The sequence below is a fragment of the Eubalaena glacialis genome, chromosome 1 (genome assembly GCF_028564815.1).
Source record: "Eubalaena glacialis isolate mEubGla1 chromosome 1, mEubGla1.1.hap2.+ XY, whole genome shotgun sequence".
In the NCBI taxonomy this organism is placed as follows: domain Eukaryota; kingdom Metazoa; phylum Chordata; class Mammalia; order Artiodactyla; family Balaenidae; genus Eubalaena; species Eubalaena glacialis.
In genome coordinates, this window is record NC_083716.1 from 835516 (window position 1) to 860986 (window position 25471).

The 25471-nt window shown below is 59.9% G+C and overlaps 1 protein-coding gene across 5 annotated transcripts in view; it reads right to left on the reverse strand.

The window, feature by feature from the left end:
- INPP5A (inositol polyphosphate-5-phosphatase A) overlaps window positions 1–23597 on the reverse strand; it is a 177274-nt gene extending 153677 nt beyond the window's left edge. For all 5 annotated transcript variants that reach the window (XM_061182935.1, XM_061182786.1, XM_061182863.1 and 2 more), the window contains exon 1: window positions 23265–23597. In XM_061182935.1, coding sequence (XP_061038918.1) covers window positions 23265–23339 — 75 coding nt within the window. In that variant the 5' untranslated portion in view covers window positions 23340–23597. The remainder of the gene's footprint in view (window positions 1–23264) is intronic.
- Between the last annotated feature and the right edge of the window lie 1874 nt (window positions 23598–25471).

The window sequence follows — 25471 nt, forward strand, 5'->3', positions numbered from 1 at the left end:
GCTGGAGACCAAGATACAGAGCTGACACGATCAACGTCAAGGCCTTCGCACATCCCCAGTGAACTCCAGGATGTGCCCCCGGCCCCCGGCCCCACGGTGCACCTGCCAGGGGAGGGGGAGTGCTGACCGCCTCGGAAGGCCCTGCGGGGCCCCAGGCAGACGATGGCCCTGCGAGCTAGGAAGCGCGGCGCTAACAGACTGGATCTGGGAAAGAGCTGGTCAGCTCGTGAGTGAAGGAGCTGGCGTGGCCTGGGCTGGGGGACGTCTGGGCCAGAGCTTGGGTGTGGACTGGCTGAGCACCTTGGGAAGTGGGGGACAGCTGCCGGGAGCTCGGGGGCAGGTCCGGACCGGGGGCAGTTCTGGGGGAGCGGCCTCAGGCACTGCTCCGTCTGCTGGCCCTCCCAGCCCCAGGAACCTGCCTGGGGCCGCGGCCCTCAGGAGAAGGTGCTGAGGAGAGGGGTCAGGGTCAGGAGGGGCCGCAGCGGGGAGGAGGGCTGCCTGGGTGCAGGGGACCAGGGGGGTAGGTGGACCAGTGAGCGTTCCACTGGCCCAGGCTCATCAGGGCGCCCACAGGGATGCCACGGCGCACTCTGCCAGGCTGGACTTAGAAGCTGAGTCACAGACATTCACATCTGAAACTTGTTCTCTTAAAAAGACAAAGGTGGGGGGCGACCAACCAAGCAGGGCCAGGAGTAACTCTCAAGTTCCTGCAGCTGGAAAACTGGCCAACTGACCCTGCGACACGAGTGGCCCTGACGGGGAGGACGGCACCGAAGGCCCCGGCCAGCCCAGCCATCCCTCCTAGCCCCGAGGTGCTCGAACTCCCAGGTGCCACCCCAGCACTCTGCACATCTGGCCCACGGACAAGAGAGCTGGCCCACAGACGACCGTGGACACAAGAGCTGGTCCGCGTACGTGAGAGCCGGCCCACAGACGCCCGTGGACACAAGAGCTGGTCCGCGTACGTGAGAGCCGGCCCACAGACGCCCGTGGACACAAGAGCTGGTCCGCGTACGTGAGAGCCGGCCCACAGACGCCCGTGGACACAAGAGCTGGTCCGCGTACGTGAGAGCCGGCCCACAGACGCCCGTGGACACAAGAGCTGGTCCGCGTACGTGAGAGCCGGCCCACAGACGCCCGTGGACACAAGAGCTGGTCCGCGTACGTGAGAGCCGGCCCACAGACGCCCGTGGACACAAGAGCTGGTCCGCGTACGTGAGAGCCGGCCCACAGACGCCCGTGGACACAAGAGCTGGTCCGCGTACGTGAGAGCCGGCCCACAGACGCCCGTGGACACAAGAGCTGGTCCGCGTACGTGAGAGCCGGCCCACAGACGCCCGTGGACACAAGAGCTGGTCCGCGTACGTGAGAGCCGGCCCACAGACGCCCGTGGACACAAGAGCTGGTCCGCGTACGTGAGAGCTGGCCCACAGATGCCCGTGGACACAAGAGCTCGTCCACAAACGAGAGCAGGCTGCACACAAGTGCAAGTTCATCCATTCCTGCCACGTCTTATCGGTCCACATCCAGCTCAAAGCCGAAGTTCCCAACCTCAAAGTACTGGGCAAAGCCACCCCTCAGCCTCTGGCACACTCTGGCTAAGCCTCTGAGGGCTTCCCAGCTGGCCAGCACACGCACAGACACCAGGGCGCCAGCCCCGCGAGCCCTAGCCCACAGGTGGGTGCCCACAGGTGGGTGCCCCCAAGTGAGCCAAGTGCGGGAAGAAAGGCCCACGGCCGGCCAGCAGGCAACGGGAGAGCCTCGACGAGCCTCGGAGGAGACAGCGTGCTGCTGCCAGGATAGCCCCTCGGGGCACCCCCTTTCCTCAGGGATACCATCCCTCGCCCCCTTCTGAGCAGTGGGTGTCACTGCCCTTTGCCTCAAGGGTGGGCGGCGGAGTAGCCGCCTCCAAACACGACCAGTTCTGGGACGGGCACGGATCCCCAGCAGCAAAGGGAGGCCTCTGTGGCATCTAAGCCAGCTACGGTCGCCCCGGCCCTCGCAGGGACACGAGGGAGGAGCCAGGTGGGCCGTCTGGGAACGAGCAGACGGCGGGTACACAAGGCGTGGCGGGGCAGGGGTGCTGGGTGTGGGCGCCACATCTGCGCAGGCCTCTGGGAGGAGCCCAGACACAGAGACAGTCCTGCTGGGGCCTCGCTGCTCCTCGAGACCCTGACCGGCAGGGGGGCCTCCCTCCTCCCTTCCCGGGTCAATGGCCTGGGCAAAACGTCCGGGATCTCGCCGCTCAGCGACGGTCCCCAGGCCACGTCTGAATCCAGGAACGATGTCCATGAGGCCCTGGACACCCGCTCCTTCTCGTGACGCAGACTCAGGAAGGAGAGGCCCGAGGTGAAGGGCAAACACTTCCAGGCCTTCTAGCCCCGCCAGGACCAACGCCCCTCCTTAAAATCAACACTTTGCTCTGCGTCCTTTGTCACCCTGAAGTGAAACTCACAGAGACCACACTGCTCACCACTCACGTATTTTTAAAAACCAGTGTACACTAAGGAGCAATAAATGGAAGGTAGTTTATGTTTAAACAACACCTATTTATATACAGATGTGTTAAATTTACACACACTCATGTGGTCTCCATCTCAGAGCCCAGCAAATGCTACTTTTAAAAATGTCTAGGAAAATACAAACAAACACCCTGTGTTCCATCGCAAACCGATTCCAAACATCGCGGGTAGCAGAGGAGACACACGGGCAGCTCCGCGTGTGTCTGGGGTCCCCAAGGTCCTGACCGGGCCCCCAAGATGCCGAGGACACAGCCCTGCATTCGACCCCACGGTTGTTGTCTCAGGTGCTGCACAGGAGCACCTGTCAATCAAACAGGAGCCACGAAATGAGTTTTCACTTTCTGATTCTTCTTTTCACACTTTAGACTAAAATGCCTGTTTTCAGGCGGCTAATGACAAGCTGTTGGAAAAGAATATTTTAAGCCAAAGTATTACTGTCTTTCATAGTAACCAGAATTTAAAACTGGGGTGTGTCAACGACCTACCAGTCAGAATGCCCGGCAGGGGGAGAAGCACAGCCTGATGGTGACGGTGCCCCTGGCAGGGCCCACGTGGCTGTCCTCCTGTCACTGTGGCTCCCTGGGCTCCACCCACACAGCCGAGCCCAACACGGGTGACGCGAGGAGGCCTGCCTGGCACCCACCTCGGCAAGGGCAGGGGCGGAGGACCCAGCTGTCCGAAGCCGCCAGGCGGGGCCGGCAGCGGTGCCCTCTGCCCGACAGCAGTGCGAGGGCCCGAGGCGGGGCGGACTCGGCCTGACAAGGAAGCCACCTGTTTGTTAAAACTTCCGTTTCTGCTCAGACGTGCAAGAGCAGCTCTGCCTCCTGTACCTCGAGCCCTGCGCTGGCAGCAGGTAACCTGGCCGTGATCCTCCCCCCACTCCGCCCCGCTGAGGGCAGGGCTCAGGTCAGCGGGGGCGGGCAGAGCCGCCCCCCCGGAGCGGGCTCCACTCCGAGGAGGCCCCAGCGCTCGCCCTCAGACAGAACCCCCGCGCACAGGACAGAGCTCGGACCGCCGAGGACCTCAAGTGCCAGGTGTGGACGCCAGGCTGACCAGGCGGGCTGAGGCGGGCCTCTTCCCAGGCCAGGCAGGGGCCAGGGCTGCGGTCGGCAAGAGCCAGCCCACCACTCCGGCCGAGCCTCACAGCTGAGACTCCCTCAGGTCACCCCCAAAGGGACTCCACACTGGGAGCTGTGACCTTAACCTTCAGGGCTCCTGGCAACCGTGCAGTGGCAGAGCAGCAGCAGGGGGCCGCCAACAGCCTCACTGGGAAAGGAAGAGTGGGGGACACTGGGGTCAGCGCGTTCCACGAAAAGCTCCATTTTTCGCGGCTTTAAGTCGATCTCTTGCTCACACTGGTTAAGCAAGACCTGCCTCGTTGCGAGAAGCCGGCTCCCTCCTGGGCAGACACACGGGGGACGGACAGCGGGGTTCACGGCCACCTGTGGTCCTAATGGGCTCTAGAAAACTGCCCGAGTCAGGAAGTGCCCACACGCCCTGGGGACCAGGGCCGACTGCAGGGTCACCCTCTGGAGTCAGGCGGGTGAACCAAGCCTACTCTCGGTCCGTGGCCTCCGCGGGCCAGCGGGAGGCTGGACAGAGAGCCTGGCATCGTCCAAGTCCACTGCTGCAGACAACCCCAGGCACGCGCTGCGCCTTCCTACGTCGGAGAGGAGAGCCCGCACGCAGAAGGGAGCGTGTGACATCCGTGACGACCCTCAGGGTCTCGGAGCTGCCGGCACGGGGCCCAGGGACCCCAGAGTGCCCAGAGGGGCACCTGGCTGGAAGCAGACTCGCGCTTACTTTGCATTCATTCAAGCAACAGGCAAAGCCAACGAACCTGCAGTGAGGGCCACCTCACCCGGGCACAGAGGAAAACTGCCCCGAAGCTTGTCGCATGGGAAGAGGACCCAAAGTCAGAGCCACATGCCACCTGTGGCCACCATAAGCGGCTCAGGAGAAGGGCAGCCACTTGCCTCAGGAACAAGTAGAGGATGGCTCAGTGTCAGCCAAACACAAGGTAAGGCAAGACAGAAGGAGAGAATGGAATCCTCCCCAGGAGCCACGGCAGCAACGAGACTTCCAAGATAGGCTTCTGTGTGATCTAACCCGAAACGCAGCCAATGCAAAGAACACAAAAACAACAGAGAGAAGTCCACGGAACCAAGAGTTGGTCCTTTAAAAAGATCAGCGACATTGACAAATCTTTAGCTACACTGACAAAAGTCAGACGACTCAAATTATTAAAATCGGGAATGAAAAAGAGAATAATACTACCAACCCTACAGAAATAAAAAGGATCACAAGGGAATAAGATGAACAAAGGTCTGCCAACAAACTGGTAACCTAGATGAGATGACAAATTCCCGGAAAGACAAACTCTGAAACTAACTCAGAAAAAAACAGGAAATCCGAGCAGACCTAATAACAAGTAAAAAGATTAGGAATAGGTTAAACAAAAGAAGTGTAAGACTTGTCCTGAAAAGTATAAATATCACTGGAAGAAATTAAAGAGATCTCAATAAATGGAAAGACATCCTGGGTCCATGGACAGCAAGACATAATGTTAAGATGACAATGCTCTCCAAAGCAATCTACAGATTCAATGCCATCCCCATCAAAATTCCAGCTGCCTCTTCTGTGGAAAGTGACAAGCTAATCCTAGAATTCATGTGGAAATGGAAGACACCCAGAACAGACAAAAGAAGCTTGAAAAAGAACTACAAAGTTGGAGGACTCATACTTCCCCATTTCAAAACTTACTACAAACTGCAGTTATCAAGACTCTGTGGTCCTGGCACAGGGACAGACATACAGACGAAGAAAACAGAATTGAGAGTCCAGGAAAATAATCTACATATCTGTGATCAATTAATCTTCAAGAAGGCAATTCAACAGGGAAGACTAGTCTTTCCAACAAACGGTGCTGGGGCAGCTAGATATGCACACGCAAAGGAAGGAGGGAGCAGCCCTACCTCACACCATATATAAAAATTAAATTCAAGATGGATCAAGGACGTGAATGTAAGAGCTGAAACTATAAGCCTTAGAAGAAAAGATGGGGTCTCTGTGACCTTGGATACGCAATGGTTTCCTTTTTCTTTGCTGTCTCTCTCTTTTTTTTCCCTATGTGTATTTTTTTTAATATATCTTTATTGGTATTTTTTTTATTGAAGTATATTTGATTTACATTGTTTCAGGTGTATAGCAAAGTGATTCCGTCACATACATGTATATATATACATACATATATACACACACACATACATACATATATCTATTCTTTTTCAGGTTCTTTTCCATTACAGGTTGTTACAAGATATTGAATACAGTTCCCTGTGCTATACAGCAGGACCTTGTTGTTTATGTGTTTTATACATAGTAGTCTGTATCTGTTAATCCCAAATTCCCAAGTTATCCCTCCCCCCATTTCCCCTTTGTAACCATAAGTTTGTTTTCTGTGTCTATAAGTCTATTTCTGTTTTGTAAATAAGTTTGTATCATTTTTTTAGATTCCACATATAAGTGATATCATATGATATTTGTCTTTCCCTGTCTGACTTACTTCACTTAGCATGATCATCTCTAGGTCCATTCATGTTGCTGCAAACGGCATTATTTCATTCTTCTTTATGGCTGAGTAATATTCCATTGTATATATGTACCACATCTTCTCTATCCATTTATCTGTCGGTGGACATTTAGGTTGTTTCCAGGTCTTGGCTACTGTTAATAGTGCTGCTATGAATATAGGGGTGCATGTATCTTTTCAAATTAGAGTTTCTGTCTTTTCTGGACACATGCCCAGGAGTGGGATTGCAGGATCATATGGTAGTTGTATTTTTAATTTTTGAAGGAACCTCCATTCTGTTCCCCATAGTGGCTGCACCAGTTTACATTCTCACCAACAGTGCAGGAGGGCTGGCAATGGTTTCTTAGATGTGACATGTGAAGCACAAGCAACCAAAGAAACAACAGATAAATTGGACTTCATAGAAATTTTAAATGTTTGTGCTTCAAAGGACACTATCCAGGATGTGAAAAGACAGCACAAAGAACAGGAAAAAATATTTGCAAATCATATTTATGATAAGAATCTAGTATCCAGAATATATAAAGAAAAATGCAACAATTTTTAAAAATTTTAAAACAGGCAAAAGATTTAAATAAACATTTTTCCAAAGTAGATAAGCATTTTTCCAAAGTAGATAAACATTTTTCCAAAGTAGATATACAAATACCTAATACGCACATGGAGGGAACACTCAATATCTATTATCAGTCATCTGGGAAACGCAAAACAACGCCACTTCACACCCACCAGGACAGCTAGACTCAAAGAGATGAACAATAACCATGGCTGTTTTGGATGTGGAAAAATTGGAACCCTTGTGCATTGCTGGTAGGAATTCGAAATGGTACAGACACTTTGGAAAACAGTCTGGCAGCTCCTCGAGAAGTTATACACGGAGTTATCGTATGACTCAGCAATTCCACGCCTAGATATATGCCCAAGGGCATTAAAAACATGGTCACACAAAAACGTGTACACAAACGTTCGTAGCAACACTATTCATAAAAGCCAAATGTCCATCAACTGCTGAATGGACAAAGCGCGGTCTGGCGTACAATGAAGCAGCACTCAGTCATTAAACGGGGGGAGGTGCTGATACACGTATGACGTGGATGAGCCTTGAACACCTGATAAGAAAAAGCAGTCAGACATGTTGTCTGATTCCATGTATATGAGACGTCCAGAACAGGCCAATCCATAGACACAGAGTAGACTAGTGGTGGCCAGGGTTGAGGGGAGGGAGAAACGGGGAGTGATTGCTAGGGGTACTGGGTTTCTTTTGGGGGTGACGAGAAAATTCTGGGGTTAGTGGTCATGGTTGCCCAAACTTGAGAATATATTAAAACACTGAACTGTACGCACAAAAAGAGCGAACCTTACGGTACCTGGATTTTGTCTCAACTTTTAAATAATAATAACAACAATAATAAATGCAGCCAATACAGCCCTCCAAACGGAATAATTTACCCTCCACCGTGGGAACCCTTTACAACGTGGGGTGCTGCAGTCGGGGGGCCGAGGCCGGATTGGAGTCCAGGCCTCAGGGCAGAAGCGGGAGGGAGCTGCGTGTCACCCACCTGACAGCGCACACCAAGGCTAGAGCACAGCACCCCACCCGTGGTGAGCCAGCTTTCCTCCAAAGCCAGGAGGGACTCCCCCCGCCACCCTCCCGGGCTCAGCAGCACCTCATCAGGTCCTCATCAGGGACCCTGAGACGGGGAGAGGCCAGCTCAGGGGTCCGGGCGGAGCTGGGAGGCTCCTGGCGGAGGCTGGCTCGGGCTGAAGGGGGCTGGCGGGCACAGCGATGAGAGGCCTCACGTCGGGGACGTTGAGATGACTGGTTCCCACGAGGCCACAAGTCCACAGGCCCTGGTGCCTCCTGGATGTGGGGTGCCCGCAGGGGCAGGCAGAGCCCCGGCCGGGGCCCTGGTGGGGCTGGACCTGCGCCGGAACCAGCGAGCGCCCAGAAGCTCTGCCGACGGAGGGCACCGAGCTGCGGGGACGCGCCACCGGGGTCCCGATCTGCCTCTGAACGGTCCAGGAGCTCGAGTCAAGGCACGTCAACCACGGCGAGGTGGGTGAAAATGCAGCGACGTGGGCTGTGCTCGCCCCCCTCCCCGCCCCCATAGAGAGAAGAGCAAAGGGATGCCTCACCGAACACCCCCCCGCACTGGAGCCGCCAGTGCCCTGTCCCCATCCTGCTGCCACGGGAGAGACCACACACACCCAGCCCCCGCCCTCCAAAGGCAGCCAGCCCGACGGGGACTCGGGTCTCCAGAGCAGAGGAGGGATGGCAACGTCGACCTTAGGCACGTGCGCCACGCTGGGCTCAGGGTCCAGGCGGGAGATCCGAACCGGCGGGCACCACGGGACCATACCGATCAGGGCGCTAACCCTCTCCGTGGAGCGAGAGCCTCGCGGGGCAGAGCAGGACGCACGGGTGGGGGGCAGGAAGGACCGCCCAGGGAAGGGGACCTCTGAAGTCCCCTGCCCGCCCTGCAGAAACTCGATGTCTGGCAACCAGGCTGTCTCTTCTATAAGCTAAAAAGTCTTGGTTGTCACATTTATGTTGTCACCCCTTATTCTGTGATTCATCGTGGGCGAGGACCTGCTCACTTTCGCAGTAACAGGCTCCCTGGGAAAGCAGTGACTGAAGCAGGAGGGGATGGAGGCCCATCTCAGAGGGCTCAGCCAGGCACCCCACCAGCCAGGCCGCGGGGGACCAGGAGGGCAGCCGGGGCAGCGGCTTCCATGCTCTGACAGACACCCGGGGTAAAAAGCCCATTTGAGGTTGTGACCCTGCACTCAGCCACCCGTGTCAGACAGAAAACTGACACAGAGCTCCAGGTGGCCCTCGCCCACTGCAGGCCTGACTCGCTCTCGCTCACCTTTTAACTTGGATGCGGTCTGACCGCAGGACCATCACAGCCCCAGGCTGACAAAGAGCAGGCCTGCAGGCCCCCGGTGAGGCCCCTCGCCACCCCACAGTCACACCAACTCGTGGAAGAGCCAGAAGAGACAAATGCGCCCAGCCCTACACAAAAGGAGCAAACTAAGCCCCAACGGCCGTTGTCTTCAGATTTCTGCACTCTCTCATTCAAGCTAAGGACCTTCCAGGAGCCTGGAATCCTCCAGGCACAGCACCGCGGCCACTCACGGCTGGTGCTGGGGGCCAGCAGGAAAGGGCCTCTCCTGTGGAGGGGTTGCTCCCAGGGCTGACACTCATCCCTAAGTTTACCTGCTCCAAGCGCACTCATCTGCCCCCGGCCAGATGCAGAGACTCCTACTTCATGAGCAGGTCCCAAGCGCACTGCCCGAGGCTGCCCAGGTCTCAGGTCCAAGGAAGTCACCCGCGGCAGGAAACAGAAAGATGCCCTTGGACCAAGTGAGGAGGAGCGGTCGGGAACTCCGAGTGCTTTCAGGTGGGCAGACTGACCAAATCTCTGGTCAGGGACTTCCAAACAGTATCACGGCACAGGGAAGAAAAAACACAAGAAAGCTGCAAAATTTGGTGAACACAACATGAGATACAGGAAAGAAATTGCAGTCAAGAGTCCTATACAAATAGACCTCCCTGGACTTCTGTGTAATCGCAGCCCTGAGGAGATAAATGACCCCAAATAACAGTGTCAGTAACAAAAAGAATAGTAGCTCTTCTACAAACCCTATGATCACCTCCCTGTCCAAATAACTCTATCAATTTACATACAAGATCCATAGGAGCTACATAGTTCCAAAACAGAGATCCTGGAAAATCCAAGGAAAAAGGCTCAAAAATGATACTACAAGCAACCAGGGTAACAAAGTAAATGATAACAGATGCCATGTCATACCCATCTGACAGAACCAACAGCTGGTGCGATGTGATTACCAGGCGTCCCCACATCACTGGAGGCGTGGGTGCACGTGCGTGTGTGTCACGCGCACGCACGTGTGCGTGGGGTGGACACGACACGCAGGCACGTGACACTGCCCAGGCGCGCTGGACGGCGGCTCACACCAGCCCGTGGGCCGGGCCCTCCAGACGCCGGGGGCTCTGCGCAGGCAAGCGGGGAGGCCCGGGCTCGGCACTGTGACCGCAGGAAACGGGCGCTCACTGGCCCTCGGGGTCCCCCCGCGAAGGCAGTGCGCCGTGTGCGGGAGAGCGGATCCCACGGCAGCTACAACGCCAAGGAAGTCGCGCGACATCGAGAGGGGACGCAGCGCAGGGTGGGAGCGGCGGGACTGCCCCAGGACCCACACGCTTTGTGACCTCAGCACAGGGACTCGGCGGCCCGCCTGCAACAAGGAAGGGCTGGCCTGGGGGTGCCTCCGCCCCAAGCTCTGCGCCCCAGGGCACACGGACGCCACGACAGGTGTCTGGGCCCGGGTGCCCCCCTCCTTCCCGAGGGAGCAGGCCCAGCACGGGTGCCCAGTTCCGCCGCCCGCTGGGCACCAGAGGCTCCCGCAGACCCCCAGGCGGCTCCGCCCAGCAGTAAGGGGGTGTCCATTCTCTGACAGAACAAAGTTAGAACTCTGTTTTCACACGGCACAGGTTCGGAATGCAGCCATTGCCACAAAACGCTGAAATCATTCTGCGGTCTGTCCGGATTGGTAGCGTTGACGGCAACACCGTGCAGAATACAGAGGAGACATTTCAGAGCCTTTGTGGGTCACACCACACAATCTTTCTCATTAGAGGAAACTAAAATTATCAAGGTTATCAAGGCTCACAGACGTCAATTTTCTCCTAGGAACCAGCATAGATTTTTACATTTCTCAGTGGAGTTTTATTGTACTGGAAAAATAGCAATGGAAAGCACACACGTCGGTGCTTCCGCTTTGCCATCCCGGGTTCCTCAAGCGCCATTCCCGACGGACCCCATCCTCAACGGCCCCTCCCGTACACCTCGGGGCGCACCTCCGGGAGCGCCAATAATCTCTGGCTGCACCTCCGGGAGCGCCAATAATCTCTGGCTGCATCTCCCTGAGTGGCTCAGAGCTCCTCACCCTCCCGGCTGGGCCCGGCCCTGAGTCCCCCCTTCTTCCCTTTCCGGACTGACTCACTTATCAGTCGTTAAAAAATACAGACAGGTCCCCGGCAGCTCCCTGGAGGAGGGAGCCGACTGTCCGCACCCAAGGCCTGTGCGGGAGACGGGGGGCCGGGGCAGCACCCCACCTCAGGGCCTCCTCCCGCCGGCTGCAGAAGCTGCGTCACCAGCTGCGTCCCCCGTGCACTACAGAAGCAGGGGCTCCTGCACAATCAGAGGCACACGGCCTCTCAGCCTGCAGCGCTAGGCTTCCGCCGCTCACCACCCACGCCGGCCACGCCACGCCGCTCACCACCCACGTCGGCCACGTGGCTTCCCCAGCACACCCAGCTCCGCGTTTCCTGCCACTGCTCCTGCCCCACAGTGGCCCCAACGGCCCCCCTTCCTTAGTTCTCCCAAAGCCTTCAGGCCCGGCCCCTGCTTCTCGCCCCAGGGGGCCCTCCGTGGTCTCTGTGCTCAGGGCATCTCTGGGCGCCCTAAGCCACCCCGAGTCACCACCCAGATCCCTGTTCACCTCCTGCTTACGCTCGGCAGCTGGGGCAGCCTGGGCCCCGCGCACAAGCCGTGAGCCAGGCGGCCTGGTGCAAGATCCCCTGTGCCCTGAAGATGGGCTGTGCCCGTCCCTGGACGGCCAGGACAGAGGCGCCCTGCCCCGGAGGGCGAAGCCCTGGTGACGGGCAGGCGCCTAAGGCTACACGCAGTCGGACCTGTCGGCTCCTGGGGCCGCCCGGGCCCCGCGCCTGAGACCCCCAGCACGCCCTTCCCGAAATACTCCTCCTCGAGCTCCCCAAACGCCCCTCCCGGGGCCCTCCTCACCCTCCTCAGCTCTCCGGGCCTCCACCTGCCCGTGACCTCAGCTGCTCTCCAGCCTGGGCCTCTCCCTGAGCTGCGGACTCAGGGCCGCTTCCCGCCGACCCCTCCTCCTGCCTCAGTCAAGGACGGATGGGGAAGGCGCGGGAGGTGCGGGGCCAGGGAACAGCACGCCACGCGAGGGGCCTCGGGGAGGCCGCTCCCAGCGCTCGGCCGCCGCGCGCGCCAGTTCAGAGGACGCCCCAGACGGGCCTGGCGGGAGCGCGGCGTGGGCAGGGGAGGCCCCGGGTGCCGCCTGCGGAGGCTCCAGGCCCTGGAAGAGGGCCCGGCTCTGGAGAGACGCGGGAGCCCGGGGCCCCTGGGGCCGCGCTACTAGGAGCCCTTAAAGACAAGCCCTCCTGGTCCCCGTGTCACTGTGTGCCTGCAATCTCGGCTGAGGCTGAACCCGGGGACGCAGCAGAACCCCATGGAACCTGGGAGCCCGAACGCCCCCCAGAAGCACCAAGCGTCCCCCGGGCCCCGTATGTAAGGCTGGAGTCCTGGGGGCAGGGGTTCAGCAGCCGAGGTGAGACGCCGCCTGCCCTGGTGAGACAGCCCCCAGAGGGGTCCCCGGGCCCTGCTCTGGTTCCCCTGCTGGTCAGCTCTGGCCACTCACCCACGTTCTGTCAGCACCACTACTAACCACGACCCTCGCCCCTCACGGCCCAGCCTGCCACCTCCCGCCTGGACCGCACACAGCGCGCCCCGCCTGGACGCAGCGGCGAGGGGAGCGGTCGTGCTACAGCAAAAACAGGAAGTTGCAACAGATCTGAAAAACCGTCACAGTGATGAAGGAGAAAATAAAAGCAAAACACATGTCCCCACAAATTTGTTTGTTACTTGGACAGATGTCATTCTTAACAGAACGAATCCAGCTGAAAGTAAAGCCCACATCACCCCAAATTACAATATATCGAACATAGAGCATGCTCTGCCCTGAACTGGACAAAGTAGGTGCCCCCTCGGGCACCCCAATGAAGCTCTGGGAGCCAGAATAGGTACAGGACTTGAGAACACCCGGGGCGTCGTCAGGCAAACTAGGAGAGGTGGGTCTGTCCGCTCCCAAGCCTCCACAGCGGCCTCTCAGTGCAACGGCTCCCGGGGACGCGGCAGAGGGAGCCTCGTGACGGTTTTCAAAGCACGGACCACTCGACCCAGGTCTGTTTCACACACACAGGCTCACCCGCGTGGCCAGAGCTCCCCCCGCCCAGCTCTCTACTCAACACCCTACCACCGACAGCCGCCCCAAAGCCCACGTAGGCACGGTACGGTGCTCGGAGCTTGGGCCCGTGCTGGGTTCGGGGCAGCTGCCCCCAACTCGTCCTCAGGACCCCAGGACTAACGGGCAGTGCAGCTAACTAAGCCGCTGGTCCAAATGGACCCCAGTGCAGCCCCTTGCAGGTGGGCCCTGAGCACACGCCCCCCTGCCCCCCAAGGATGGCCAGGCCCCAGCACGGGGAGCTGCACCCCCAAAGGCCTCCATGAAGTCCAGCTGCAAAGAAACCACCGCCAGGGGTGACACAGATGGCAGGACGCCAGGCCAGGCTGGGGACAGGCCTCTCAGAGCCTGAAGACCTGTCACCTCTGCGGTCACACAAGGTTTTCCCTAAAGGAGGAACAGGCCAAAGTGGCGCCTCTTGCTCTTCTACCGTGAAGTGGCTGGAAACATTGGCACCTGACACCCACCCCCACTGTCCTGCGGTGGCACTGTCCTCACTGGACCTCGAGCCCAGACCAGGACGGCCACGTGCCTGCCAGGAGGTGACGCACCTGCAGGGCTGGGCTTCTGTCCCACAGGCAGGCGATCTTGGGCAGCTTCACGGAGATGCTCCACCTGAGAGCATCCCCGCTGCCCAGGTGAGGGCCCCGAGGGATGGCAGCCTGGCAGGTGGCAGGCGATGCACCAGCAAGCCTACCGGAGACGTTCCGAGACCTGTACTGCGCTTAACAGCCACTCAGCCGGGGGAGAAAAGCAAAGGGAAGGGGGTGGAGGACAGCCCCCCAGGTGGGCCATCACACCTCAGGGGCTGGGAGAAAAGAATCTCCCTGGGAGAGGCACGCTCTGCCCCTAACCTGGGGTGGTGTCCCCCGTGTCCGGGGGCAGTGGGCGGGGAGAAGAACACCCGAGTCCCTTCCAGGGAGCCCTCGCCACCACTGCCCCCTCGAACAGACTAATCAGCACCCTCCAGGGAGGGCGTAGGACTCGGCCAGCACGCCAGCCCTGCAGGGAGACGTGCCGTCCCACCATCCACACCGGGCCACGGCGCAGCCCGAGACGGCGGCCCCGCGCCTGCATCCTCGCCCCGCCTCCCCCGCATAACTGTGCTCAGAGGGGCGCCATGACCAGAGCCCCCTTCTGCCTGGGCAAAGCAGGCCTCTTGGTGGGGATTCTGGCACCCTCTGTCCGCCCCCCACCAGGAAGTGAGAAGGGCGACAGCCCCAAGGAGCCACCCCTGTCAACCCAGTCAACGGTTTGCCAAAAACTGTCACAAATATGGCAAACTGTCCATCTGAGTGGGAGGCCTACTGTTCAGAAGCAGAGGCCAGAAAATGCCAATGACGACCACAAGAAGATTCTGCCCACACCCACCATCAAAGGGACGGCAGCACGTGTGGCCCGGTGTGGAGGGGCCGGAGCACACTTAGCTGGAGCCCACGCAGCCAGAGGCGTGAAGTGGAGCCGCCGCTCTGACAGCAGGTGAGCGGTGCCCAGAAAGAGTAAACATTCACCCGCCACACGACCAGCCCTGGCACCCAGAGGCTGCACCCTGCCGCGCGCAGCAGCCCAGCCGGGAACAACCCCGAGTCCGCTGCTGGTGCATCCCCCCAACAGCGCTCAGCAGGAGAAGCACCACGAGGGCCACGGACTGTCCGTGCTGTGGGATCCGTGGTGAGGGCAGGTGGAGGGGAGAGCAGCCCAGGGGCTGGGGCTGAGCTCTGCGAAAGGCCGGGAGGGCCGTGTTTCAAGCTGGACCGTGGTGACAGCTGAGCGATGGCAAATATTTTCTGAAGACCATCGAACCGTACACTTACGCTGGGTGAACCGTGTGAGATGCAAATCATGCCTCCACCAGACTGTCCCAGCGAGAAGGAAAACCCAGCCGGAGCCCAGGCATCCACAGACCTGTCCACCGACCACCGAGAGTGGCTCTAACACTGGCCCCCCGGTGCCCGCGAGGCGCCAGGCCAGTGGGGCACGCGCCTTTCCCAACTCAGCCCCCACCCAGCTCTGACAGGGGGTCCAGCAACCCAGCAGGCTGGCAGCAACTCTGGTTCCCTACGGCCATGTCCGCTCTGCCCCTGCGCTCATCAGGGCAGAGCCCCAAATCCCGCCCCTGCACTGCTGGTCAGAGGCCAGCACAACCGAATGTAATAAAACATGACAAAAGCCCAAAGCTTGTAACTACTGGAGGTGGGGAAGGGATGTGGAGCAGACAAGGCGGCAGAGCTGGGCACGGTGACCCGTGCCGGGAGGGAGGTGCGATCCTGCCTTCCCCGGGGGCTGGGGGGCTCCTGGGAGAAGAGGGGCTTAGGCCAAAGCACGGAGACGCGTGTTCCGTCCAGGCAGGGGGGACCGGTGTAGCTGCAGGTGCTCGTGGGAGGCGAGGGCAGGAGCCACACGTCAGGACCCCAGGCGGGGAGCAGCTGGGCCAGACCGGCTAAGCAGCCCGAGCGCAGCTCAGCCCGGGACGCAGGTGAGGACAAGACTGCTACCCACGGAGGCCTTGTGGGGAAGGAGAAGACGGGGGCCCCGCCAGCACAGGTGCCTCACGACTGCCAGGGCGTCCATTCCCTCCTTGCCCCGCTGCGGCCACTGTGCCGCTGTCGTTCCGCACTCCCTGACGCGCAAATGGCCATAAGAGGCTGAATCACACGCCCCGTCACATGTGCACGGAGGTGGAGCTGTCCTGCGTCCCCGCTCGTCCCCGCAGGCCCTGGAGGGCGCCGCCTTGCACGGGCACTAAAGGTGGAGCTGCCCTCCACCGAGACCCAGGCCCAAGCCGGGCCTTCTGCTTTCAAAGCCCTTTCAGTTCCTAGAATAACCGCTCATTATTCAGAGGCCCCGAGAGGCGGGGCAGAAAAGGAGGGCTGTCTTGAAAGCAGGGCCGTGGCCAGACTCTGTCAAGGGGGACACGGGGGCGCCCGACCTCCAGGATGCAGCCCCAGACACCAGCTCCAAGGCTCGCAGGCCGGATGAGCCGGGAAGGCCAGCACGACATGAAGTGACCAGGCCAGGATGCACACGGAGAGGGATGGAGACTCAGCGTGGGCTCTGCAGTGCCCGGAGACCCAAGAGGCGTCCTGGGTAGTTCAGACGGGGCCACAGCTCGGGGCGTTCTGCTCAGCAAAGGACCAGGAAAAAAGGGCCTAAGGTCACGATGACCCATCATGACCCCACAGCCATGCTTCCGGAAATGGAGTTGACTTATTCTTACTCAAGGGAAAACCAAAACTCCTTGAGCCTGGTCAGCACCAGTGTGCTTCCCTGATGGTCAAGGCACAACGTCAGCCCAGGAAACCCCCTGCTGTGTGCGAGCACCGAGACCAGCCATGGGGCGAGGCCGGTCGCTCCCTGACCTGCTCCAATCCTCAGACTCCGACAGCTGTGCAGCCGAGCCGCCTCCTGGGGCATCTCAGGTCAGGTGTGCACAGCGCACGCCACGCCTCCACGGACCTCGCTGCTCCAGCCCCGCTCACCCTGCTCACCGCCTCCTACGATGGCGCCGTGAGCCCTCCACACTGCCCCCCGCCCCCCGCAGTGCAGCAGATCCAAGGGGATGCCCTGTCCCAGGGCCACATCCATCTCCCAAAAGAAACCTCGTAAACTCAAAATTTAAGTTTTAGAAAACAGGTCTAATCACCAGAGGCCAAGCAGACGCAGGGACCATGACTAAACAAGGGCCTGGATGCTCCCAAACAGAGGCCCACGTGTGCCCGGCCTTCCCCAGACGCACGAGGGACGGGGGTCCCACAGGCTACCCCACCCCCTCCAACTCTGGAGTCACACGGCTGGGTGGTGGCCCTGTGCTGGTCCCACACTCCAGACATCCCAGACGAGCTGCTGCTTCACCCTCGCTCGTCACCAGAGACGAGACCCGATGGCATTCTCGGCGGTACCCTCATCAGGATGAGCTCTCCGACGAGCTCAGAGCCACGCTGGGAGTGGACCCGCCCAGCCCCGGCCTGCAGAGGAGCTCACGTCTGGACACTTCTCAGGCTCAGACAGGAGAGTCCCGTGTGCCCCGATTACCCGAAGCAGCAACAAAAGGGAGAACCCGAAAGTCACCTCCGTGTCCACCTGGGGCACTCGCCACATTCTCTCCACTCCTCTCCTCCCCGGGCCCACGATCATCCTCCTTCAGCTCACTCACATCAGAAGGGTCCCCCTCCCCGCCCCGTAGAAACACAAGGAGAGCAGGGCCGCGTCCCGAGAAGTGACAACAGACAGGTGACCGAGATGCCGCTCAGACCCTTCGTTGCCTTTCTGACTAGCCTCCTGGCCCTGTGCTGACCCCCACCTACTGGACCCCATTCCTGGACCAAGCTCACCTCCCAACAGGAGATGCTCCCGCCCGCCCGCCCACCCGCCCGCCGGGGCAAACACTGAGGAGGTCAACATTTAAGAAGTCACCCCACCCTAGTCCCTTAGCAAGCCCTGCCCCCTCCCCCAGGCAGCCTCCCCGGCTTCCGCATCCCTCCCTTCGGGTCAAACAGGGGGCTCTATAAACAAGGGCAAGCTGCGGGCAGGCAGGCCTGGTCCGAGTCCTGTAACTTCCGAATCAGACCCGACACACATGGCATCACCCCCAGCAGGGGCCTCTCTCCCCAGAAAGAGAGGCCCACAGGGGCGACCCCAGGGCAGCAGCGCCGGGCCCTCCTCCCCTGCCCGCTTGCTCCCATTAGGGCACGCAGTCCCCGTGCTGACGGAGTTCACGACGTGGGCCCAGAGCGTGAGCTCGCGGAGTGGCGCGGGCTGAGAGGCAGTGGACGTGAACGCGCCCTGTATCAGCATCCTCCAGGGCTGTCCAGCAGGTCCCCCGGCAGTGCTCACTCCGCTGGACTCAAGACACGCAAAACATTTAAGACTTCACACCTAAGAAGTGCCTCCCCCACCAGTAACCTAAAGCCTCCCTCAGCATCTCCAAAGCCAGTAAATGCAGGAAGCACTGCAGATGAAAGTGCGCTCTCGCGGCCGATCCAGGGCCGGCAGAGATCGGGGACGAGGGCAGGAGGGACCAGGAGGCAGGCATGGCCCTAAACGGATGACCGCACGTCGGTTTAAATTCCAGCCGCATCCAAGGCAGGCCTGACAGGAGCTCGTCGGGGCTGCGTGGAGGTGTGCGGGGTGCAGGCACGGCTTCCCAGCGTGGAGGAAGCAGTGCTGAAACGCCACCAGTATGAGCCCACCGACTCCTCTGACCCCACCACCCTGGGGACGGGACGGGCAGGCCCCCATCTACGGAGAGTCCCCAACTCGGGCAAACAGACCAAATTCTCACAGAGAAAGGACACTGAGGTCTCAGGTCAGAGGCAGTAATGCCAGAAGAATGTGGAGACACCTCCCCGCGGCCATCCCCATGGGACAGGGGCCGGGAGAGCCCGGAGGGGGCCCTGCGAAGAGGCCTGGCCCGCTCAGCCCCACCCCTGCCCCAGCACAGCGGAGCCCTTGGGGACTTCAGGGGCTGCATGGACAGTAGAGGAACCGCCGCCTCTGAAATTCAGAAAACCCAACGTCTTTGACGAGAACCGGCCCCTGCTTCACGGCACTGGCCGAAAGCGCTGGACCTTCCCAGGCAAAGGCAGGAGGAGGGAGGCAGTCCCCACTGGGTCTGGGTCTCCTCCCTGCCTCCTGGGCATCCGCATAGAGATGCTAGTGAAAGACCTGCGTCTAGCGTCTAGAGAAACTAACTCCCCAGGAGGCCGGGAGGTGGGGGGCCCAATGCAAGTCTTCGAGAGAAGACAGATAACACCTGGCACTGGAGCACGTGGAGAAATTGGCACCCTCGTGCGCCGCCGGTGGGAACACAGAACAGGGCCGACACGGGGAAACAGTGGGCAGTTCCTCAAGAGGTTAAACACGAGTCACCGCAGACCCAGCAGTCCCCACCCAAGGAATGTGCCCAGGAGAAGCAAAACACGTCCACACGAAGACTTGTAAGCAAATGTCCACGGCAGCCCAGAGGCGCGGGCTGCCCAAATACCCATCACCTGGCGCTGGATAAACAGCAGGGCACAGCCATACAGAGGAACGGTGCTCAGCCACCAACAGGAGTGACGTGCTGAGCTCTGAAAACACGGTACCAGATGCAAAAGGCCGTGTGCGTGATTCCGCTTACACGAAACATCCAGAATAGGCAGATACACAGAGACAGGAAGCAGACTGGTGATTCTCAGGGGAGGGGGTTTCAGGGGAGACGGAGGGAACTGGGGGGGCGGGGCGCGGCTAAGGCATACGGAGTTTCTTTTTCAGGTACAAAACAAGTTCTACAACTGACTGCAGTGATAGTCGCACAGCTCCGTGAACACACTAAAAACCACTGAGTCTACACTTTACACGGTGAAGTCCGTGCGTGTGAGTGACGCCTCAGTGAAGCTATCACCAAACGAAATTCCTCAAAGAAGTGGAGGGATCCACACCATCAGAGCAAGTGAGAAGGCCCGGACCCGAGGCTGGCCCCGCATGAGGCCCCAGAGGGCCCCCCCGCACCCTGGGCTGGAGCGGGGAGGCCCTACACATGGGGCTGGGGCGGGGGAGACAGAGGACGCCCCGCAGGAGCTGGAGGGGGACACAGGGCTAGGGAGCTTTCGGGGTGGGATGAGAATAGGGGCTAAAGGGCAAAACTGATGGTGCTGGAGAGAGAGGGACAAGTGCCCGAGGGGCCCAGCCCAGGGGAGGGGCTCGTGGACCCCCGACACAGAGCCGCGTGCGCAGCGAGCTGCCGTCCCCAGGTCCAGGCGGAAAGAGGGGCTGCTCAGGAGCTGGCCCGGCAAAAAGGGAACCAGCTCCAAACTGACATTTAGCTCCGAATGCGCAGCAGGACAACGGCCCTCCAGGCAGACACCCAAGAGCAAGCTGTGCTCTCAGAATCCTACCGCTTGGCTACGTCTCTTTCCCAAGAAACAGTCTTACCATGTAAGGGTGGGACTGAGTTCTGAAACGACAGCCTGCAAGAATCCACCTTCTCAGTTCACTTCTAGCAAAACAACAACAACAACAAGACCGCGTAAAGAACCAAAAGCTGGAAACCTCCCTTGTCAAAAATCCAGCCATCTCAAGCAAAGCAATTAGGTATGCAACCCTAGCCACCCCTTGCCAGCAACGGGATAGGGGGGTGACAGCACAGTCCGACTGGGGACCGCCGGGAAGAGCTCCGGGCTCTCTGGGGGCCCCCTGGAACAGGCCCAGGCAGCCCAGCCAGGCCAGGCCCCTCCCCGCAGGCTCAGGACGGGCCCCAGCTCAGACAGGGGCCCTGGAGGTCAGGGCTTCGGCAGGTCACGGCTATGCCCTCAACAGTGCAGCACCGTGGCTCGCTTTCCATCCCGCTGTCTCAAGCATGAACGGCGGAGCTTTCCAGGGCTGTGACGTGCGATGACATCACCCTTCTGAGAGCTACTGAAACTGTCTCAGTTTCCACTTGCCTCAGGGTCTACCCACTGACCTGGCAGACACTGGTGGTTACGACCGACGAGACCAAGGACTCTGTGGGGCTCTCCAGAATTTCTAAGGAGTAAGGGGTAAAAGTTTGAGGACCAGTGTACTCTGGACAGTGACCACCCCCTCGTGTGTAACATCACAGGGCGAGGAGCAACCCGAGGGCCCTGTGTGGGGACTCAAGTGGCCGCGCTATCCCAGACCCAACCAAGCCGGGCGGGCAGACGAGGAAAGAGCTGCCTGCCAGACAAGACGCCCTGTGGGTCTCAGGACGTCAGGGCCAAACCATGGTGAAAGTCCACATCCAGAGCTTTAACGGGATCGCCTCTGGATGGCGAAGAGGAAGCGAGGGGAGACCACGAAACTACAGAAGCAGACACGCATCACCTGTCACTTGAGCACAAAAGGCAACAGTGCCCGCCCTTCCCAGCGGGGCCTGTCTGTTTCTAACTCAGACCCCCTCTCCTCGGCCCGTACCCTCCAGGAAGAGGCCAATGCCACACACTGTGAGGCCTGGCCACACAGTGGAGCTTGGTTTCCAGGCGATGAAACTGGGCAAGAACAAATCCCTGCCCAGGCCGGGCCATCGTCTGAATAGTTGGTCAACAGGGGCACACGTCACACAAAGACAGAGTCACCAAGCAGCTCTTCTGAAACCTACTATAAACCAAGGAGTTAAAATGTCCTTCACTCAAGAATCAGCTGCTTTCACCGGCCATGCTACAGGGGACTGGTTAACACCCACCCCTGCTTTTCCAGGCCACTGAGGAAGAACAGCCCCACACCGAGCTGCACACATCAAGAAAGCTGTGGGTGAGGACAGATATGTCTCTACTGGCCCTTAAGTCAAAAGCCACCTTGCAGAATTAACCCACACACTGCTTACCAAAACAAAGGTTCCTTCCCGATACAAACAAGATGCAAAACTCCATACAGCCTTTACGAAAAATGAAAACTCGGAGAGAACCTGTTGCTAAACAAAAGTAAATTAAGTGATCCACTTTAATGTCCACAGAGAGAAGTGTGTGTATACAGTCGGAACACAACGAAAATGCTATAACTTGGAATCAAAGATTACTGGAAAGAATGTTTGCACAGCGAAATTCTTCTCCCTTTGAGACTGAAATGCCCCCACCGTGCTTAATTTTCCTGACATTTCTGAGGCTTTGAAGCCACAGCTAACGGATCTGAATCATCTGAGTAAAACCATGTTAGCGTGGATGTTACTGCAAAGCCGAGAATAGAATGCTAAATATACAGACACACACCCATACCGGGCACTTTTGTAGAAAATGATCAATCATGAAACTAGATAAAGTTGTCCTGTCCGTGCCCAAGTCAGAGGGCCAGCAGTTCATCTCCAGCAGGGAAGTATAATACATGGCGCTTAGAAGTTAAAATAAGAAAAACACAGAAATAGCGCCTACCTTTGATTAATAAAATCACACCTCGCCTGTACATGAACTTAGCCTACAGAAACATCTCACCCATGCTCGCTGCCAGCAAAGGGAGGCTCGGAAGAGGCAGGGATGCAAGTCATGTTTGCATCAGTGGTCTGCGCGGTCAGTGGCCGCACCCACTGCTCACCTCGGGAGGGGCTGGGGGAGGAGGGGGGCGGGTAGTGCGAGGCCGCCTCAGGCTCCATCTGGGCCATCACCCTTTTTTCTTAAACAAGCACGCCACTTGGAGCCGCATTCTGCTTTATTTGGGTTGGCAGTATAAGTACCAACAGTGGGGTGGCACCGTGGCTGCAACGCCGAACTAGGTCAGCCTCGGCCTGCCTGGGGAGCCGGGGGAGCGCCGGGCCTTGGCAGACTCTTCTCCCAAAGGCCTCGGGTGCCTGGGTGGGAGGTCCCAGAAGGTAAAGGACTTGGGCAGTCAGCATCCTTTTCTCTGGCCTTGAAAAGCTTCTTGCATCTTTCTCTTTAACAGACAAGAAACATAAAGTCCTCCAGGGCTTTCAACAGAAACCCCTTGTTTGAGAACTAGAGAGATACTAAGTTACAAGGTAAAATGAGGGTGCCTACACCTCCAAGCAGCCACAGACAGCTCTGCAGACAAAGCAGGCAGACGGGCAGGGGCAAGGGCCACGGAGGGTCGGGAGTCAGAGGCCAGAAGTCAGGGGTTGGGGCTCGGGAGACACGGGCTGCGGTTTGGGAACCAGGATTCAGGGCTGAGCTTCTGGGGACAAAATTCAGTACCAGGGTTGGGACCAGGTTCAGGGTATGGGGCCCTCGGACTAGGGTTCGGGGGCCAGGATTTGGGGACCTTGGACAGGGATTAGGACTGCTGTTTAGCGACCTGGGTTCGGGGACTGGGCTCTGGGTTCAACCTATGGAGGGTGAAGGCTGGGACTTGGAGACCAGGAGACCAGGATTCCAGGGCCCAGGGCCAGGGTTCAGGGCTGGGGTCCTGAGTCCAGGGCTCAAGTCTCAGTGTCTCGGTTCCAGGGTCCCAGGGCTCAGGACTCAGTGTCTGGGTCCCTGGGTCCCAGGGTCCCAGGGTCCCAGGGTCTCAGGGTCCCAGGCTTCAGGCCCGAGTCCGGGGTCCCGGGGCTGTGGGGTCAGTGTCTGGGTCCCGGGGTCCCGGGGCTCAGGGTCCGGGGTCCAGGGTCCCGCGTCCGGCGCCGCACTTACGTCGTCGAAGAGCGAGCCCACGTTGGCCGTGACCAGCAGCACCGCGGTGCCCGGGGCGGCTGCCTTCCCCGCCATCGCGGCCTGGGCCGGGGTGGCCGCTCTCCGGGGCCGACCGGCCGGGGTCTCCGCGGGCCGCGGCGTCAGCTGCGCCGGGGGGCGACCCCGGGGCGCATCGCGGGCTCGGCCGGTCGGGCGGGGCCTGGCCAGGGTCCGGCCGCGCTCGCTCTCGCTCTCCGCAGCCCCACGCCCGTCGCTCTCCGCCCGCGCTCACCGCGGCCCGCTCGCAGCCATTAGGTTCGCGGCCGCCGGAGCTCCCGCAGCGCCGCCGCCGCCGATCTCTGAGAAGAGGCCCGCCCGGGCCGGGGGCGGGGCGAGCGCGGGGGTGGGGCGGGACCGCGAGGGGGCGGGGCAGGCTTCGGAGGCGGGGCCTGCGGGAGGTGGGACGGGGATACGAGGGGTGGGGCGGAGCCTGAGGGGGGCGGAACAGGGATGTGAGGGGCGGGGAGGGGCGGGGACTTGGGAGGGGTGGGGCATGTGGGCGGGGTGAGACTGCGGGGGCGGGGACTGCGGGGAGGGCGGAGAGGGTGTGGGAGGGGCGGGGTGTGGAATCGAGGCAGGGCCTGAGGGGCGGGGCCTGCGCGGGGCGGTCCTGCGCCGGCCTCGGCCGCTCGCAGCCACGCTCCTGTCAGTCAGCGGCCGCCCCGCCTCACCCCACGCCGCGGCTGCGCACTGACTCCTCCCGCACCCCTATGACGTCACGGCCCTGCTTCGACGGCGCTTCTTAAAGGGGCCGCGCGCTGCTCCGGGCTCGACCGGGCGCGACCCCCTTGCTCCCAGGCAGGAGTTGCGGTGGGAGCGCGTGGCTCTGTGCGGACTGCGCCGGACCCACAGAGAGGAGGGCGGCGAGGCTGGGCCGCCGGACCGGACGGCTGAAGGCAGCAGGCGCGCTGGGGTCGGTGGGGTCTCCCCAGCCCACCCTCCGCGCCAGGCCGTCCGCGGAAATGAAACGGCCACTGGTAACGGGAGACGCGCGGACAGTGCAGTGAAAGATGACAAGTAGCCTCCAACAGTAACGGTGGCACTAGGTTCTGTCCACCCGGTCGATGCAGATGGCTGTGACCGCGTGTCCAGGACGGTTCTCAAGGCTCTGAAGGTGCATCTCAGCCGCGCGGCCGCCTTTCCCCGGCGCCGGTTTGGACAGTGTCCACTGGGAGACGAGAGATGTGCGCGCTGCTCCCTTAGGGCAGGCGACACCACCGCCTGTCAGGGCCTGCGGCGCAGGCCCTGGGCTGCGGGCCCTGTAGGGAAGGCATCCCCTCCTGCCTACAGCGACCGCTCAGCCTGACAACTTGAACCCATTTCACTTAAAACCACTGTCCAGTCCATGCAGCAGCTGTCGGCTGTGGACTGAATGTGTCCCCAGAATTCGTAGACTGAAGCCCAACCCCCAGTGTGGCTGCCTGTGGGGACGGGGCCTCCTGGGGGCTAATTCAGGTTAAATGGGGTCTTAAGGGTGGGGCCCTCTTCCAACAGTGTTGGCGTCTCTGTAAGGAAAGACCCCAGAGCACCTGCTCTCCCTCACCCACAGCCTCCCACCCTGAACAGAGGACAGAGAAGAGGTCATGGGAACACACAGCAAGAAGGTGGCCGTCCACAAACCAGACACAGAACCCTTTGGAACAGCATCCCCGATTCTAGCCTCCAGAACTGTAAGAAATAAACCTCTGTTGTTCAGGCTGCCCAGTCTGTTACGGCAGCGTGAGCTGACTGACACAGCATCTCTTGTTTTACTTTTTTTACAAAAGCAGCACATGCCAAGGATGCCCTTAGCAGAAGCCAAATGCAAGGGCATCACTGATGCCTGGGACCTGTTTCCTAGGAAGTGGCATCGCCTCCTCCCCTCCCCTCCCCTCGGGCTGTTTTCTCACTCCCTCCCCAGCCCTCTGTGGCCCAGAAACACCTCCGCCCACGTGCACAGCGGCACACAGGTACACATGCGCTCGCGCACGCGCACACGCACACACTCACTCTGAGACTGCGCCTAAATCAGAGAACATTAACTAGAGAAACTCCAGGCCCACGGCCCTAGCTCAGGTCCCAGGGGGTGTCCGCGCTGAGCACCGGACCTCCTGGCCTCTCTGCACATGTGCCCCCCTCGCTCCAAGATGGCACCCCTTCCCCTCTCTCTCCCAGCCGCCAGCGGGTCC